The following is a 17,683-nucleotide window of genomic DNA, read 5'->3' as shown; positions in this document are numbered from 1 at the left end:
GAACTTTTTTTATAATAGTGAAATATTTACACATCTGAGTGTATGTGCTGTGTGAGGGTTATTTTCTTTAGTGTTATTTATGTGTTTATTAGTTGTATAAATTTAAGGGGTCCAAGTGTTATTTTGTTACATGGATATATTGCATAGTGATGAAGTCTGGGCTTTTGGTGTGGCCATCTATTTAGTATTATTTAACGTTTTATTATCTTTTGTAGAAAGCAAGAGATATCCCTTGGAGTCTACTAGTTTGCCATACTGCTCCCTTAATGAAGGTATTTGGCATCAGAAATATATAGCATTCTATTAAGATTTCTTCCTTTTTTTTTTGAGACAGAGTCTTGTTCTGTTGCCCAGGAGTGCAATGGCACGACGATTGCGGCTCAGTGCTGCAACCTCTCTACCTCCCAGGTTCAACAGTTGTCCTGCCTCAGCCTCTCAAGTTGCTGGGATTACAGTTGTGTGCTAATTATTTTGTATTTTTAGTAGAGACAGGGTTTCACCATGTTGGCCAGCCTGGTCTTGAATTCCTGACCTCAGGTGATCCACCTTAGCCTCCCAAAGTGCTGGGATTACGGGCGGGAGCCACCATGTCCGGCCTCAAGATTTCTTAATAGAAATATATGGTGGTGTGCTCCTGTGGTCCTGGTTACTTGGGAGGCTGAAGTGGGAGGATCTCTTGAGCCCAGGAGGTCAAGGCCGCAGTGAGCTGTGATGGCACTACTGTACTCCAGCCTGGGCAGCAGAAGACCCTATCTCTAAAAAAACAAAAAATCGTAGTTCTGGAAATTTCTTGAAATTCTAAATATGAATGTGATTTAATATCCTTAATGTAATTGTTTATTTTTTTTACATTGTTATTTGTCTAAAAGTTCAGTAGATTATGTGATTTGGCTCATAGTGTTAACTTCTATGAATTTGTTTATAAATTTTTATCTTTCAAATGGACAAATGATTTTTCTTCGGCTAAAAATTTAAACATCTCAATTAAAATAGGCAAGTTACAATCAAAGTATCTCATTAACTAGTGAACTTAGTTATTTTCTGGTTTAAGTCAAGCCTCATGTTAACTAACTTTGAGAACAAACTTTGTGACTGTTACCTGTATTGAAGAAGTAGGCTGCCCTGAAAACAGTTTTCAATAATAGGGTCTTTCTTTGTTTAAAAAATCTAAATATTAAATCCTTTATCACTCTGCAGGAGATGGCCTTGTTTTACCTGTTATAAATTCCATCTCTGCCCTGCTTCAGAATCTTCAGGAATCTAGCCAGTGGGAGCTGGCCCTAAGATTTGTGGTTGGTTCATTTGGTACCTGTCTTCAGCACTCTGTGTCAAACTTCATGAATGCCAGTTTGAGTGAAAAGGTAGAGCTTCAAGAACAAATACTTTGACTTGGGATGAATATAGATGTAAAAGCACTAACAAAGGAATTTGGAGTCCACGTTTTCCTTCTGTCTTTGTAGCAAGGAAATTGATAATTTGTCAGATTTAAGAACATTTGTTGAACATCTCTTAAGATTCTGGTGTGGAAATAAGGTGCCTGCACACATTTTCATACTCATTCTTTACAACAGCCCTGGAGTTTCCAGTTTACAAATGTGTAAACTCAGATTCAGGGAGGTGGAATAAGTTACCTAAGGTTTTATATTGTAGTAGTAAGTCTTCACACTCTAAGTTCACTGCAGTTTCCACTATACCACATTTGCTCAAAATATCTGCTGTTAATTTTGTTATCACCTAAATGGCCAAATTATTGTAATTACTTCTGAGAGTATCACTGAGCATCATTGAAGAGATTCTAGAAGACTAACTGTTGATAACTTGCTTATGAAGCTGGGCCTCAGAGGGAGTTGTTTTCATTTCTACTACTCTGTTGATACGTATTACATGCTGCTTCTTTTTTAATGAACTGTATTGAGGTATAGTTTTCAAAATTAAAATGCATGTTTTAAGTGTATCAACCAATGTATTCACCTTGTCACCAACACCACGGTGAAGACTTAGGATATTTTTAATGCTTCCTCTTTGCTCCCTCCCAGTCAATCCCCTACCCCCAGACACAACTTTCTATCACTGTAGGTTAAATTCTGATACTTTTTGGATATAATGATGAATTTTCAAAGTTCCTTAATATTTGAAAAAATTTTCAGAATGATACCTAAAACTAGACCTAAATATTTTTTTATTCTTTTCTGAAAGTTATTTGGAGAGACTGCATTAGTTAAATCAAGGCATATTGTTATGGAATTGAAAGAAAAAGCTGTTATATTTATCAGGGAAAATGCTACAACACTACTGCACAAAGTAAGTATTTGTTCTTGGTAAAAATTTTGGGTTTCTTTGCCTTTTACCTTGGTTAACTGCATATGACTCAATAGTTTATGATTCAGTACAGTAGTGTTTTACTATTCAAAAACTTCAAGAAACTATATTATAGCTAATCAGTTGTATTTTTATTAGGTAATTGACATGCTACAGAGCTTTTATGAAATAGTAGTCCGTCTTGTCCACTGTCATCTCCTGATTTTAATTACTTATATTTATATTTATTTATTTTTTAGAAATGAGGTTTTTCTCTGTCACCCAGGCTGGAGTGCAGTAGTCTGATCATAGCTTGCTGCAGCCTTGAACTTCTGGGCCTAAGCGATCCTCCTGCCTCAGGCTCCCGAGTTACTGAGATTACAGGCATGAGCAACTGTGCCCCACTCTGTAGTTATGTATTTTACAGATTAAAGCATTCCAATGATCCTTTTACTTACTTCTATTCCAGAAATCCTAATTTTCCATTACCCTTTATTTTTTAAAAGATTCGAATAGACTTTTGATGAAAATATAGTTGCATCAGGCATTTAATTTTCATTTGTCAGATTACTTCTTTAAAAAAATTTTGGTTTTTTTTGGAGACAGGGTCTCACTCTGTCTAGGTTGCAGTGCAGAGGCACCATCATAGCTTACTGCAGCCTTGAACTCATGGGCTCAAGCAGCCCTCCTGCTGCTCAGCCTCCTGAGTATCTGGGGCTGCTGGTGCACCCCCATGCCTGGCTAATTTTTGAAAATTTTTTGTAGAGACAGGTCTCACTGTGTTGCCCATACTGGTCTTGGACTCTTGGCCTCAAACAATCCTTCCACCTTGGTCTCCTGAAATGCTGGAAATACAGGCATGATATTGTGCCCAGGTCCCTAAATTTTTTTTTTTTTTTTTTGAAACAGAGTCTCGCACTCTTGTCCAGGCTGGAATGCAGTGGCACGATCTTGGCTCACTGCAAGCTCCGCCTCCCGGGTTCACACCGATCTCCTGCCTCAGCCTCCCTAGTACAGGCGCCTGCCACGATGCCTGGCTAATTTTTTGTATTTTTAGTAGAGGCGGGGTTTCACCATGTTGGCCAAGATGGTCTTGATCTCCTGACCTCGTGATCCACCTGCCTCTGCCTCCCAAAGTGCTGGGATTACAGGCACGAGCCACCGCACCTGGCCCAAAATTTTTTATTTGGAGATAATTTCAAAGTTTCAGGAAAATTTTAAGAATAGTACAGGCCGGGCGCAGTGGCTCACGCCTGTAATCCCAGCACTTTGGGAGGCCGAGGCGGGTGGATCACGAGGTCAGGAGATCGAGACCATCCTGGCTAACACGGTGAAACCCCATCTCTACTAAAAATACAAAAACTAGCCGGGCGAGGTGGCGGGCGCCTGTAGTCCCAGCTACTCGGGAGGCTGAGGCAGGAGAATGGCGTGAACCCAGGAGGCGGAGCTTGCAGTGAGCTGAGATCCGGCCACTGCACTCCGGCCTGGGTGACAGAGCGAGACTCTGTCTCAAAAAAACAAAAAACAAACAAACAAAAAAAACCAAGAATAGTACAAAGATCTCTGGTATACCCTTTATTGCTTTATCATTTTCTGGCATGCTCTCTCTTTCTCTATTTTTCTTTTTATGTATAAAATCATTTGATATTTTGTATGTATTTTTTCTATTTAGGAATAAGTTACATACCTTATGGCTCTTTACCCCTAAATATTTCAGTGCCCTATAGAACTTGTAGTTGCTTTCCTTACTCTTTGGATAGTGATAAAGGATGTTAAACAGAAGCAAACACATTAGAACTATTTTTACTATAACTTTTCATGAAACACTTGTTCTTCCATAGTGTATATAATTCAATTTAGTGATAAATAAACCTCGAGACACTTAATTCTGTTTTTTTCTTTAAAAAGTTTTTTTTAATTATAAATTAAAATTCTTCCTCTCTATTTGTATTTCTGCCCTTTGTAAACAAAGTTAATTCTGTTTTCATTGTGAAGAATTTGCTTCTTTTGCTGCTTTCTTCCCATAGGTATTTAATTGTCGCTTAGTAGATCTTGACCTGGCGTTGGGTTACTGCACTCTCTTACCTCAAAAAGATGTGTTTGAAAATCTCTGGAAGCTCATAGATAAAGCATGGCAGAATTACGACAAAATCTTGGTATGCCCTAACGAAGCACATCTTCAATTCTTGAAGTATTCAGGATTTGAGGGGAGAAATGAAGTTGGCTTTGCCACCTGGTCTTAAAGATTTAGTAGAATAAGTGTTGAGCTAACTTGTGATTTCTACCAACTTCTGCTTGACTGGTGACATACTGTTGCCTGTATATGCAAGTTATAAGCATTGTTCAACCCAAAATTACAGTTTTTTAATTTCTTAAAATCTGTACACCCTTAGAACCTCAAATCTTATTTTGGTTTAGTTGAAACCCTAGACCCATGAATCAGTTTGTTTTTTTAGAATAAGTTTAATAGATAGAAAACTTCTCTTAGATATTGTGTTAAAATTTGCCTTTTATGGGGATTTTCTTGCAAGATAACTAAAATTTGGCCTTTTGTTTTTATTTTATTTTATTTTTTTGAGACGGAGTCTCGCTCTGTCGCCCCGGCTGGAGTGCAGTGGCCGGATCTCAGCTCACTGCAAGCTCTGCCTCCCAAGTTCATGCCATTCTCCTGCCTCAGCCTCCCGAGTGCCTGGGACTACAGGCGCCCGCCACCTCACCTGGCTAGTTTTTTGTATTTTTTAGTAGAGACGGGGTTTCACCGTGTTTGCCAGGATGATCTCGATCTCCTGACCTCGTGATCCGCCCATCTCGGCCTCCCAAAGTGCTGGGATTACAGGCTTGAGCCACCGCGCCCGGCCATGGCCTTTTATTATAAAGGAAAGCCAGGCTAAATGTATACCATTATACGAAAAGCTGAATTACCTAAATATTACATAAGAAGTAACGACTGTGTACAAAATAATATGTAACGTAACATTCTACATGGTTATCACAAAGAAAGTTATGATTTTTATTGTTGGGTTTCATCTAAAAGGTGTTATAAGAATATATTCTACTTATGATTGAACTTTAATTCTATTTTAATTTTTTAGGCAATATCTCTGGTGGGCTCTGAGCTGGCAAGTCTCTATCAGGACATAGAAATGGGGCTTAAGTTCCATGAACTCAGTACTGATGCCCAGTGGGGCATTCGTCTTGGTAAACTTGGTGTGAGTATTCTTTGTACTGCTGTCATCAATTCTGATAATTACCCAGTTGGAAAATTTAAAACAAAGATCTTGTTGTCCTTTACTTTTGGGAAGACAGTGTATGTGTACTGCCTCATACATTTTATTAAGTACACACGTAGGTGTTTTCAAAGAAATAAGGAACTTTTTGCCTCATTTCCTTTTTTCTGTATTTTTAAGAAAATTAAAAGGGGCCTGACATTTTCAGCTGCTTAACTTTCTCATTTATGGGTATATATCTAGTATCAATTGACATTTATGCTATTTCGGGCCTAGTCTTTAGCCTCATACTTTTGTTTTCTGCTGCTGTTATTTAAAGATAATATTAAAATGTATATACAGCTATACCATGCTTTAAGAACTCCTCGAAGGGGGAAAGTAAATGGCCTTTCTTTTTTTATTTTTTTATTTTTATTTTTGAGACGGAGTCTTGCTCTTTTGCCAGACTGGAGTGCAGTGGCGCGATCTCAGCTCACTGCAACATCCGCCTCCCGGGTTCAAGCAATTCCCCTGCCTTAGCCTCCTGAGTAGCTGGGACTACGGGCACGCACCACCACACCCGTCTAATTTTTTGTATTTTAGTAGAGACGGGGTTTCACCATGTTGGCCAGGATGGTCTCTATCTCTTGACCTGGTGATCTGCCCACCTCGGCCTCCCAAAGCACTAGGATTACAGGCATGAGCCACTGCGCCTAGCCTTGGCCTTTCTTTTTGACACTGTGAAAGGACAGACAGGTCGTGCCACTGCACTCCAGCCTGGGCAACAGAGTGAGACTCTGTCTCAAAAAAAAAAAAAAAAAGAACAGACAAGCAAAACCCAGTTTTCTTTTTCTTTTCTTTCTTTTTTGTTTTTTTGAGACAGAATCTCACTCTGTCACCCAGGCTGGAGTACAGTAGCATTATCATGGCTCACTGCAGCCTCGACCTCTAGGGCCCAAGTGATCCTCCCAACTTAGCCTCCTGAGTAGCTGGGACTACAGGCGTGCACCACCATACCCAGCTAATTGTTTTGTATTTTTTGTAGGGACAGATTTTCCATGTTGGCCAGGCTGGTCTCGAACTCCTGACCTCAAGTGATCCACCCGCCTCAGCCTCCAGTGCTGGGATTATAGGCATTAGCCAAAACCCTGTTTTCTTTACCAAAAATATAAGACATTTTACTTGCAAACAGTTGACTTATCAGGAAGGTAACCAGTACAGAAATGCTATATGTTTTGAAGCTTAATTCTTCTGCAGTAATGGAACTGGTGTTCTGTTGACATTAACAATCAAACTTTTCAGATGAAGAGGCAATGGTTAGGATGACTAAGGAGTTTTGGACCCAAGTACACCTCAAATCTCAGAATGATGGCTGGGTTGGGTAGTGTGAAGTTGGAGGAGCTATAGACAAATGTTTCTTTTTAAAAAAGGATACTAAGAAGGCAAGTCATCATGTTGCCCTTACTCTGATACATTTCAATGTAGAGGATTTTTTTGGTTTGTTTTGTTCTTTTTATTTCTAGATTTCTTTTCAACCAGTTTTCAGGCAACATTTTCTCACCAAGAAAGACCTCATTAAAGCTCTTGTGGAGAATATAGATATGGACACAAGCCTCATTCTGGAATATTGCAGGTAATTCTTTAAACATTAATGGTATTTTTGCTGTTAACACAATGGTAATCCTTATTGCAAGAACACAGTAATAACGATGATTAGTTTACAAGGTCCATGGACCTCTGATATTTTCTTTTGCTCATTCCCAAACTGAGTAAATATGAAGTCAGATTAGAGTCTCTTATGATATCACCATTTAAATTCACCATTTAGTGTTTCCCAAACTTGTCTCCTGATAAGTATCGCCTAGGGCACTAACTTTCACATGCAGGTTTCTGGGCCTCTCTGCAGTTCTGACTCAGTGGGTCTGGACCAAGGCCTCGGAATTGCTGGTCTCTAATAGGAGCTCAGGTGATTCCTATGATCAGAAAAGTTGGAGAATATACTTCTGAGTAATAAACTTCTACATCAGATTAGCTAAGGAGCAAAGTAATCTTAAAAATTAATGAAAAGTTTGATTTAGGGAGAATTTCTAATTTCCTATTAAAATATTTATAAAAATTTTTATTTTTATTTAATTAACTTATTTATTTGATACAGAGTCTCGCTCTGTCACCCAGGCTGGAATGCAGTGGCGTAATCTCAGCTCACTGCAACCTCCACCTTTAAGCGATTCTCTGGCCTTAGCCTCCCAAGTAGCTGGGATTACACGCATGCACCACTACGCCTGGCTAATTTTTATATTTTTAGTAGAAACGGGGTTTCACCATGTTGGCCAGGCTGTTGTCGAACTCCTGACCTCAAGTGATCCACCCGCCTCAGCCTCCCAAAATCCCTATAATCACTGGGATTATAGGGGTGAGCCACTGCGCCTGAACAAGAATTTTTAGAACTAAGATAAAATGTGTTATATAGATTCAGCTTACTTTGATGAGTAGGGATAAATGATATGTATTTACTAGATAGAAACGTATAATTTATGTTTCTAGTAAATACAAGGACTCGTTTTCTGGTTTCAGAATGCTTTCAGATATGTCACCTCATTTAATTTTTACAGTTCTTATTGCATATGTTGCCAGTCGATATATGAGAAAACAAACCCATAGTACATGACCTGTTCAAGGTCAAATTATTAATGACTGCTTCTAAAATCTTATGGGTGCTATAACCCCCATCTGATTTGTAACAGATGAATGGAATCTGAGTTATTGAGAATGAAACTGCTTGGTACATTTCCTGCACCAGGCAGGCAACTAGTTCTTTGTCTCTGTGGACAGTGGGGAAAGACCGTGGCTATCACCATCCTGTACCTGCAAGTCAAGGACTATAGACTGCCCATAGCTTGAAGAGCACTGACTTAAAGAGTAGTTTGAAGTAACAAAACTATGTCATTCTTCAGTTTAGAGTGCTATAAATCCAAATAGGATACGCACACTCTTATCTTTTTTTATTAATTTGGACTTCCGCTAGATTCTTCTGTGATGTTTTATGGTGCAGGATACTTTTTTGAAATTTAAATAGCTATAATGTCAAGTTCATTTCATAATTATTCTACTTATGTGGCATTGATGATTTGTATTCATATGATAGTGACACTTCTGCCTCAGGCAGTCTACCTGAATAAATTTAGATAACCTTTAGAATATCAGAGAGTGACTTGAGGCCGGGCGCGGTGGCTCAAGCCTGTAATCCCAACACTTTGGGAGGCCGAGACGGGCGGATCACGAGGTCAGGATATTGAGACCATCCTGGCTAACACAGTGAAACCCCGTCTCTACTAAAAATACAAAAACTAGCCGGGCGAGGTGGCGGGCACCTGTAGTCCCAGCTACTCGGGAGGCTGAGGCAGGAGAATGGCGTAAACCCGGGAGGCGGAGCTTGCAGGGAGCTGAGATCTGGCCACTGCACTCCAGTCCGGGCGACAGAGTGAGACTCCGCCTCAAAAAAAAAAAAAAAAAAAAAAAAAGAATATCAGAGAGTGACTTGAAAATGGTGGTACTTAAGCCTTTTATTGCTATTTTGGTTACTCTGTATAGCAAATTAAACTATCACTGTTTTATTAATAGGGTCTAAAAAGGCATTTCAATTGTTATTTTGTCTATCGTAACCAGATTCTTTTTTTTTTTTTTGAGATGGAGTCTCGCTCTGTCACCCAGGCTGGAGTGCAGTGGCACAATCTCGTCTCACTGCAACCTCCACCTCCTGGGTTCAAGCGATTCTCCTGCCTCAGCCTCTTGAGGCATGGTAACATGCCACCACGCCGGGTTAATTTTTTGTATTTTAGTAGAGATGGGGTTTCACCGTGTTGTCCAGGCTAGTCTCGAACTCCTGAGTTCAGGCAATCCACCCGTCTGGACCTCCCAAAGTGCTAGGATTACAGGCATGAGCCACCATGCCTGGCCTAATTTTTGTATTTTTAGTAGAGATGGGGTTTCACCATATTGGTCAGGCTGGGCTCCCAACTCCTGACCTCAAATGATCTGTCTGCCTTGGCCTCCCAAAGTACTGGGATTACAGGCATGAACCATCGTGCCGGCCTGCTTTTTTTTTTTTTTTTATCTTTTTTTAAAAAAACAGCTTTTTGGCTGAGGATGGTGGCTAACGCCTATAATCGCAACACTTTGAGGGGCCAAGGCAGGAGGATCACTTGAGGCCAGGAGATGGAGACCAGCCTTAGTGACAGAGTGAGAGCCCCATCTCTACAAAACTAAAAAAATTCGTTGAGTATTGTGGCGCATGCTTGTAGTTCCAGCTACTTGAGAGGTTGAGGTGGGAGGACTGCTTGAGCCCAGGAGGTTGAGACTGCAGTGAGCTTTGATCATGCCACTGCACTTTAGCCTGGAGAACAGAATGAGACCCTGTCTCAAAAAAACAAAAAAAATCCAACTTCTTGTTTTGTTGATCCTTGGTATTGTTTTTGTTTCAATTTCATTTATTTCTGCTCTGATCTTTATTGCTTCTTTTACTAATTTTGTGTTTGTTTGGCTCTTCCTTTTCTACTTCTTTAAGATGTATTGTTAGGTTGTTTGTGAATTTTTTCTGCTGTTTTGATGTGTAGGCACTTATAGGTATAAACTGTTTTCAGCTTTTAATTATTACAAAGAGTTGTTGCAGAGGACATCCTTACTAACGTATCTTTTTCTACTTAGGTGAAATTTGTAAATGTTGCATTGTTATCCTAAAGAGCATAAATATTTTCAATTTTATTACAGATAACTCTCCAATATTATAACAGTTTACACACCCACCAGGAATAATATCAGATTTATTTTTTATTTATTTTTTTTTTGAGATGGAGTCTCTCTCTGTTGCCCAAGCTGGAGTGCAGTGGTATGACCTTGGCTCACCACAACCTCTGCCTTCCAGGTTCAAGCGATTCTCCTGCCTCAGCCTCCCAAGTAGCTAGGACTACAGGTGTGCGTCACCATGCCTGGCTAATTTTTGTATTTTTAGTAGACATGGGGTTTCACTATGTTGGCCAGGCTGGTCTCAAACTCCTGACCTCATGATCTGCTCACCTCGGCCTCCCAAAGTGCTGGGATTACAGATGTGAGTCACCGCACGCGGCCTAATATCTGATTTTTAAAAGGCAATAATTAGCTTTGATGACAGGTAGTTTATCTGATTTTGAGACTGGACAATGACAAGGTTAAATTTCGACAATGGAAGCATGTACCCAGGTGTTTTGTCAGATACGTTGCATGGAAATGCCTGCAGTTAGGGAGATTGGTATGTATTGAATGCTTCTTTTAGCACATTTCAGTTGGACTGCGATGCAGCTCTTCAGCTCTTCATTGAAACACTGCTCCACAACACGAATGCCAGCCAAGGCCAGGGAGATGCAAGCATGGACTCTGCAAAGCAGCGGCATCCCAAACTCCTGGCCAAAGCCCTTGAGATGGTTCCTTTACTGACGAGCACAAAAGATTTGGTCATCAGTCTTAGTGGGATACTACATAAGGTAGACACACAGTGAAATGAGTTGGGTCATCTCAGTTATCCCTCCCACCCTCAATAATTAGATACGTTAGTAACAAATTGGATGTATAAGTGTATTTTTATCAACTTTTAATTTGAAATATTCTTTTGATTTCTATATTTTTAACACAGTTAAATATAATTTTCCCATTTTTCAAAATAGAAGTAGCTTTTCTTCCCCAGATTTTTGAAAACCTTACGCATTCTTTGAATTTGTATGAGCTAGAAAGAAAATGTATAAATCAAAACAGGCAATTTTCCTATAACCCCAATCCCTAGAGATAAAAATGTTAATAATGTGGTGTGGTAACTATCTTACAGTAAATATACTATTCTGTGACCCTCTTTTTTCACTTAACATATTGTCATTATATGTCAATACATACACATCTATCTCAAAAGAAACAATTTCTTTTTCACCATCCTGCCGGAAATGTCTTTTTTCTTTTTTTTTTTTTTGAGACAAGGTCTTGCTCTGTTGCTCAGGCTGGAGTGCAGTGGTATGAATGTGACTCACTACAGCCTCTATGTCCTAGGCTCAAGTGATACTCCAGCCTCAGCCTCCGGAGTAGCTAGGATTACAGGTGTGCACCATCATGCCTGTTTCATTTTTATATTTTTAGTACGGGATTTCACCATGTTGTCCAGGCTGTTTTCAAACTACTGGCCTCAAGCAATCCTCCCACCTTGGCCTCCTGAAGTACTAGGAATACAGAGGTGAGCCACCAGGCCTAGTGAAACATCATTTTTGACAGATGCATAACTATTATTCCATTATATGGATAAAACATGCCGTATTTAACCAGCCTTTTGTGGATAGACTTTTAAATTTTTTTTTGTTTTTGTTTTTGTTTTTTTTTTGTTTTGAGATAGAGTCTCACTGTCACCCAGGCTGGAGTGCAGTGTTGTGAACATGGCTCACGGCAGCCTTGACCTCCTGGGCTCAAGTGGTCCTTCTACCTCAGCCTCCCAGGTAGCTGGGACTATAGGTGCATGCCGCCATAATTTTATGGCAGTAATTTTTTTTTAATTGTTTTTAAATTTTTTTAATTTTTTAAAAATTTTTTGTGAAGATGAATCTCACTATGTTGTCCTGGCTGGGTAGATTTTATTATTATAAATGGTTGTAATTAATATCTTCATACATGTTTTTATACTTTTGTCTGATTTTTTAATTTTTTTTAAGAGAAGGGGGGTCTCGCTATTTTGCCCAGGTTGGCCTCTAACTCCTGGGCTCAGGTGATCCTCTTGCTTCAGCTTCCTGAGTAGCTGGAACTACGGGGACTATACCTGGTATAGTATATAGCTGAGTATTTGTTTAGGAGATCTTCTGATCTAAGAATTGGAATGTTTGGTCAGGGGGTAGTTTAATGAAGCAATGAAGGTGAATGGCAGGGAAATACATTTTTTTTTTTTGAGATGGAGTTTTGCTCTTGTTGTCCAGGCTGGAGTCTAATGGTGCAGTCTCGGCTCCCTGCAAACTCTGCCTCCCGGGTTCTCCTGCCTCAGCTTCCCAAGTAGCTGGGATTACAGGCATGTGCCACCACATCCAACTAATTTTTTGTATTTAGGAGCGATAGGGTTTCACCATGTTGGTCAGGCTTGTCATGAACTCCTGACCTCAGGTGATCCACCTGCCTCGGCCTCCCAAAGTGCTGGAATTACAGGCATGAGCCACTGTGCCCAGCTTGGAAATAAGATTTTAAGCCTGAAATAAATATTTCAGTTTTATATTTTGCTTGTAATTCAGCCCAAAATGACATAGATTGCTCAAATTTTCTAGGTACAATATTTCATCTTCCCACTTTGTTCAGTGTTGTTTTTCATATGACTTTTGTTGGCATTTTAAAAATAGGCCAGCTTGAGGAACATAGTAAGAATTTGTCACTACAAAAATTTTATTTTTTTTTAATTTATTTATTTATTTTTTTTTGAGACGGGGTCTGGCTCTGTTGCCCAGGCTGGAGTGCAGTGGCCGGATCTCAGCTCACTGCAAGCTCCGCCTCCCAGGTTCACGCCGTTCTCCTGCCTCCGCCTCCCAAGTAGCTGGGACTACAGGCACCCACCTCGTCGCCCGGCTAGTTTTTTGTATTCTTTAGTAGAGACGGGGTTTCACCGTATTAGCCAGGATGGTCTCGATCTCCTGACCTTGTGATCCGCCCGTCTCGGCCTCCCAAAGTGCTGGGATTACAGGCTTGAGCCACCGCGCCCAGCCCAAAAAATTTTTTAAAATTAGGTGGGTCTAATGGTATGTGCCTGTAATCCCAGCTATTTGGGAAGCTGAAGTGGGGAGGATTACTTGAGCCCAGGAAGTCAAGGCTGCAGTGCGTTGTGATTACACCACTGCACTCCAGCCTGGGTGACAGAGCGAGACTATCTCAAAAATAAAAAGAAAAAAAGTAATTGTGTGTAGGTAGAAAGAAACAAAGAACAAAGAGAAGACTGGTTTTTTTGTTTTTTTTTTTTTTGAGACGGAATCTCGCTCTGTCACCCAAGCTGGAGTGCACTGGCCAGATCTCAGCTCACTGCAAGCTCCGCCTCCTGGGTTCACACCATTCTCCTGCCTCAGCCTCCCGAGTAGCTGGGACTACAGGCGCCCGCCACCTCGCCCGGCTAGTTTTTTGTATTTTTTAGTAGAGACGGGGTTTCACCGTGTTAGCCAGGATGGTCTCGATCCCCTGACCTTGTGATCCACCCGCCTCGGCCTCCCAAAGTGCTGGGATTACAGGCTTGAGCCACCACGCCCGGCCGGTTTTTTTGTTGTTGTTGTTTTGTTTTGTTTTGTTTTGTGTGAGATGAAATCTCACTCCGTTGTCCAGGCATGGAGTGCAATGGCACGATCTTGGCTCACTGCAACCTCTGCCTCCTGGGTTCAAGCGATTCTCCTGCCTCTGCCTCCTGAGTAGTTGGTACTACAGGCATGCACCACCACGCTGGCTACTTTTTGTATTTTTAGTAGAGACAGGATTTCACCATGTTGGCCAGGCTGGTCTCAAATGCCTGACCTCAGGTGATCCGTGTGCCTTAGCCTCCCAAAGTGTTGGGACTTCAGGCATGAGCCACTGTACCCAGCCTGACATCCTTTCTTTTTGTGTTAGTATATATACCTATGCCACACAATTAATTCTTGCACTATAATATATAGTTAGAGCTAAAACAGAATCCTTTGAGAAACTTGCTTGGAGGCCCACAGTTTTACTCATGTCATTTCTAAGAAAAGCATCAGTTTCTTTCTGTTCTAATTTATCCCATCGTAAATGGAAGAAATGGAACTTTAATTTCAAAATCTTACAAAATTTTGACCATATCCCTACCCTTTCTATGTTTTTAGTATCTTAAGAACTTCCTTCTTATTTTTGAGACAGAGTCTGGTTCTTTTGTTCAGGCTGGAGAGCCAGTGGCATGATCTCAGCTCACTGTAACCTCCACTTCTCAGGTTCAGGCGATTCTCCTGCCTCAGCCTCCCAGGTAGTTGGGACTACAGGTGCATGCCACCACACCCAGCTAATTTTTGTATTTTTGGTAGAGATGGGGTTTCACCGCATTGGCCAGGCTGATCTTGAACTCTTGACCACCCGCCTTGGCCTCCCAAAGTGCTGGAATTACAGGCAAGAGCATCCTTCTTTATTAATACTGCCTTGTGCAGCTTTTAAAAATAGCCTTTGAGACCTTTTTTAGCATGTATGTTTATCCTCACAGGTAATTTTAGAAGTGAGAAAACTGTAGCTCTTTATTTTTTTATTTTTATTATTGTTATTATTATTTTTTGAGACGGAGTCTCACTCTGTTGCCCAGGCTGGAGTGCAGTGGCATGATCTCGATTAACTGCAAGCTGCACCTCCCAGGTTCACGCTCCTGGGTTCACGCCATTCTCCTGCCTCAGCCTCCTGAGTAGCTGGGACAACAGGCGCCCGCCACCATGCCTGGCTAATTTTTTTTTGTATTTTTTAGTAGAGACGGGGTTTCACCATGTTAGCCAGAATGGTCTCAATCTCCTGATCTCATGATCTGCCGGCCTCGGCCTCCCAAAGTGCTAGGATTACAGGCGTGAGCCACGGCATCTGGCTGGTTGTAGCTCATTTTTAAGGGAGTAATTAATTTAACATTGTAGTGCAATGATGTTTTTATATTTGTAATCCGTGCTGATGATTATAATTGAATAAAACTTCAACATGGCAAAGTCTTATCAAGTTTTGATGTATTTTTGTTTTTATACAGTTGGATCCTTATGACTATGAAATGATTGAAGTTGTCCTGAAAGTTATAGAACGAGCTGATGAAAAGATAACCAATATTAATATTAATCAGGTATAACAAATATATCAAAGATGTAAAAATAATCTTTCTGCTTTTATTTGGATCATAAATCATATCATTATCCAGGGCCTTTCCAGATTATCCACTGAATTCCCTTTAAACTCTGTGGTTTATTTTAAGTTTTTAAAAATCTTTACAAATCTTTAAAAAAGGGAAAAGATTTTCATGACATTCCTATTTTATCACTTATCTTCATCCTGTTTTTGCTGTTTCGAGGTGATTTAAATAACCTCTCCTGCTGTTGAAGAGTATGAAGTCGCTACAGAACTAATTGTGAAGAGTTAAGGCAACATTTGCCATGTAGGAAGTGAAAAAGGCCATGGGGCTAAGAGTTAGGTCAGATTTGTGTATTAATGAGTAGGTCCAAGACCTACTCAATTGTGTCTCATTACTTTCATTAACTTCTTCATCGTTTCTGAATTTTGGTCATAGTGGCTTTTATACTTTTTAATTTGATTTTAGAAATTAATATTTTAGAAATATTTTAATATTTTAATAAAACTTATTATATAAGAAAATATATCAATTCAAAAGATTATACAAAGTTCCCTAATGAAAAATATAAACATAAGAAAAATAAGAGTGTAGAAAATTAATTTAGATCTGTAGCCTCTATATTTAAAATGAAATCATGTATTTTGAATTATATCTCAAATTATTTGAAGAGCAGATAACCAACTGTCAAGCTCTCATTTACAAAACATCCTACCAGCAACAGGGCACCAGTGGTTTCTGCTCATAGGATTCCTTTAATGATCGTCATACATTATAGTTTAGATGAATAACGTTAAAGGGAATACCAGAAAAGGTTTTGATCCTCTTTCTGAAAACAAGATGGTCTCAGGAATGGAAACTTTTGATGGTATAGTGTTAGATGATTTTATGACAGTTTACGATTGGGTTACTCTTACTGGACAAAAGTGTTTTATTTTAATATAGGCGTTGAGTGTTCTGAAACATTTGAAGTCATACAGAAGAATTTCTCCTCCCGTGGATCTGGAATATCAGTATATGTTGGAACATGTCATAACTTTGCCATCAGCTGCCCAAACTAGACTGCCTTTTCACCTGATATTCTTTGGCACAGCACAGAACTTCTGGAAAATTCTCTGTATGTGTTCATTAACTTTTTATGAATTTTACTGGATAGCCAAATTTTTTTTCTTAAGCAAATCATACTCTCCTTGTTTCCTTTCTAGCTACAGAACTCAGTGAAGAATCTTTCCCAACATTGCTCTTAATTTCTAAATTAATGAAGGTAATGGGTTAAAATATTGTAAGACATTTCTGTATCCTGTAATTAATTCTGACCCTGTGTAGATTTTTCTGCTGCTTTCATGTAAAACCTTATATGTGAATATGTGCTTCAGCCATAACCTTCCTTTTTTTTTGAAGTTCTCTCTGGACACTCTCTACGTGTCTACAGCAAAACATGTTTTTGAAAAAAAACTGAAGCCAAAGCTCCTGAAGTTAACACAAGCTAAATCCTCAACATTGATTAACAAGGAAATAACTAAGATCACGCAGACCATTGAATCCTACTTACTCTCTATAGTCAACCCAGAGTGGGCTGTAGCTATTGCCATCAGCCTTGCCCAGGATATCCCAGAAGGTAAGAGGTCTTCTTTTAAAATTGTAGTAAAAAGAAAAAAAAATACTCCTTTTGTATCTTCAAGAAGAAGCGGGATGGTAGTTTTGAAATGTATATGCCTGCTCTCTTCACTGTGGTGAATGCTGAAACGCTCATGGGCAAGGAGGCAGGCACTTTCCAACTTGTCCTTGTGCCTTCTTTGGGGTGTGACCTTTGCTAGGAATAAACAGTGATGGGTACTTCCTAATATCCAGTCACACTTTCTTTTTCTTTTTTTTTTTTGAGACGGAGTCTTGCTCTGTCACCAGGCTGGAGTGTAGTGGCATGATCTCGGCTCATTGCAGCCTCCACCTCCCGGGTTCAAGCGATTCTCCTGCCTCAGTCTCCCAAGTAGCTGGGACTACAGGTGCGCGCCACCATGCCCAGCTGATTTTTGTATTTTTAATAGAGACGGGGTTTCGCCATGTTGGCCAGGATGATCTCAATCTCTTGACCTTGTGATCTACCCGCCTCGGCCTCCCAAAGTGCTGGGATTACAGGTGTGAGCCAGCACACCTGGCCCAATCACACTTTCAGTGAGGAATCTTTAGATAGTGTCACATAACCAGACAGGTGCACAAGCACAGGCACTTACTGCTACATTTTTGGTTGTAATAAAAGTTGAAAATGACTTTTAGAAGAATGCTCAAGTCACGAACTGGTTAGAAAATAGGATGTGTTCATAGAACGAAATATTAT

At 40.0% G+C, this 17,683-nt stretch overlaps 1 protein-coding gene across 1 annotated transcript in view; it reads left to right on the top strand.

The window, feature by feature from the left end:
- The window catches only part of KNTC1 (kinetochore associated 1), a 106,232-nt gene that overhangs the window by 64,665 nt on the left and 23,884 nt on the right, over nt 1-17,683 (top strand). Inside the window, exons 38-48 of the mRNA XM_033220274.1 lie at nt 216-272; nt 1,198-1,361; nt 2,197-2,301; nt 4,326-4,454; nt 5,391-5,507; nt 7,028-7,137; nt 10,813-11,020; nt 15,256-15,345; nt 16,294-16,465; nt 16,554-16,612; nt 16,750-16,966. Of these exons, the coding sequence (XP_033076165.1) occupies nt 216-272; nt 1,198-1,361; nt 2,197-2,301; nt 4,326-4,454; nt 5,391-5,507; nt 7,028-7,137; nt 10,813-11,020; nt 15,256-15,345; nt 16,294-16,465; nt 16,554-16,612; nt 16,750-16,966 (1,428 nt within the window). The remainder of the gene's footprint in view (nt 1-215; nt 273-1,197; nt 1,362-2,196; nt 2,302-4,325; nt 4,455-5,390; nt 5,508-7,027; nt 7,138-10,812; nt 11,021-15,255; nt 15,346-16,293; nt 16,466-16,553; nt 16,613-16,749; nt 16,967-17,683) is intronic.

Source organism: Trachypithecus francoisi, unplaced genomic scaffold, assembly GCF_009764315.1.
Source record: "Trachypithecus francoisi isolate TF-2019V2 unplaced genomic scaffold, Tfra_2.0 Lachesis_group11, whole genome shotgun sequence".
Classification (NCBI taxonomy): domain Eukaryota; kingdom Metazoa; phylum Chordata; class Mammalia; order Primates; family Cercopithecidae; genus Trachypithecus; species Trachypithecus francoisi.
Note: the sequence above shows the minus strand (reverse complement) of the source record. Positions and strands in the feature narration are given on the sequence as shown.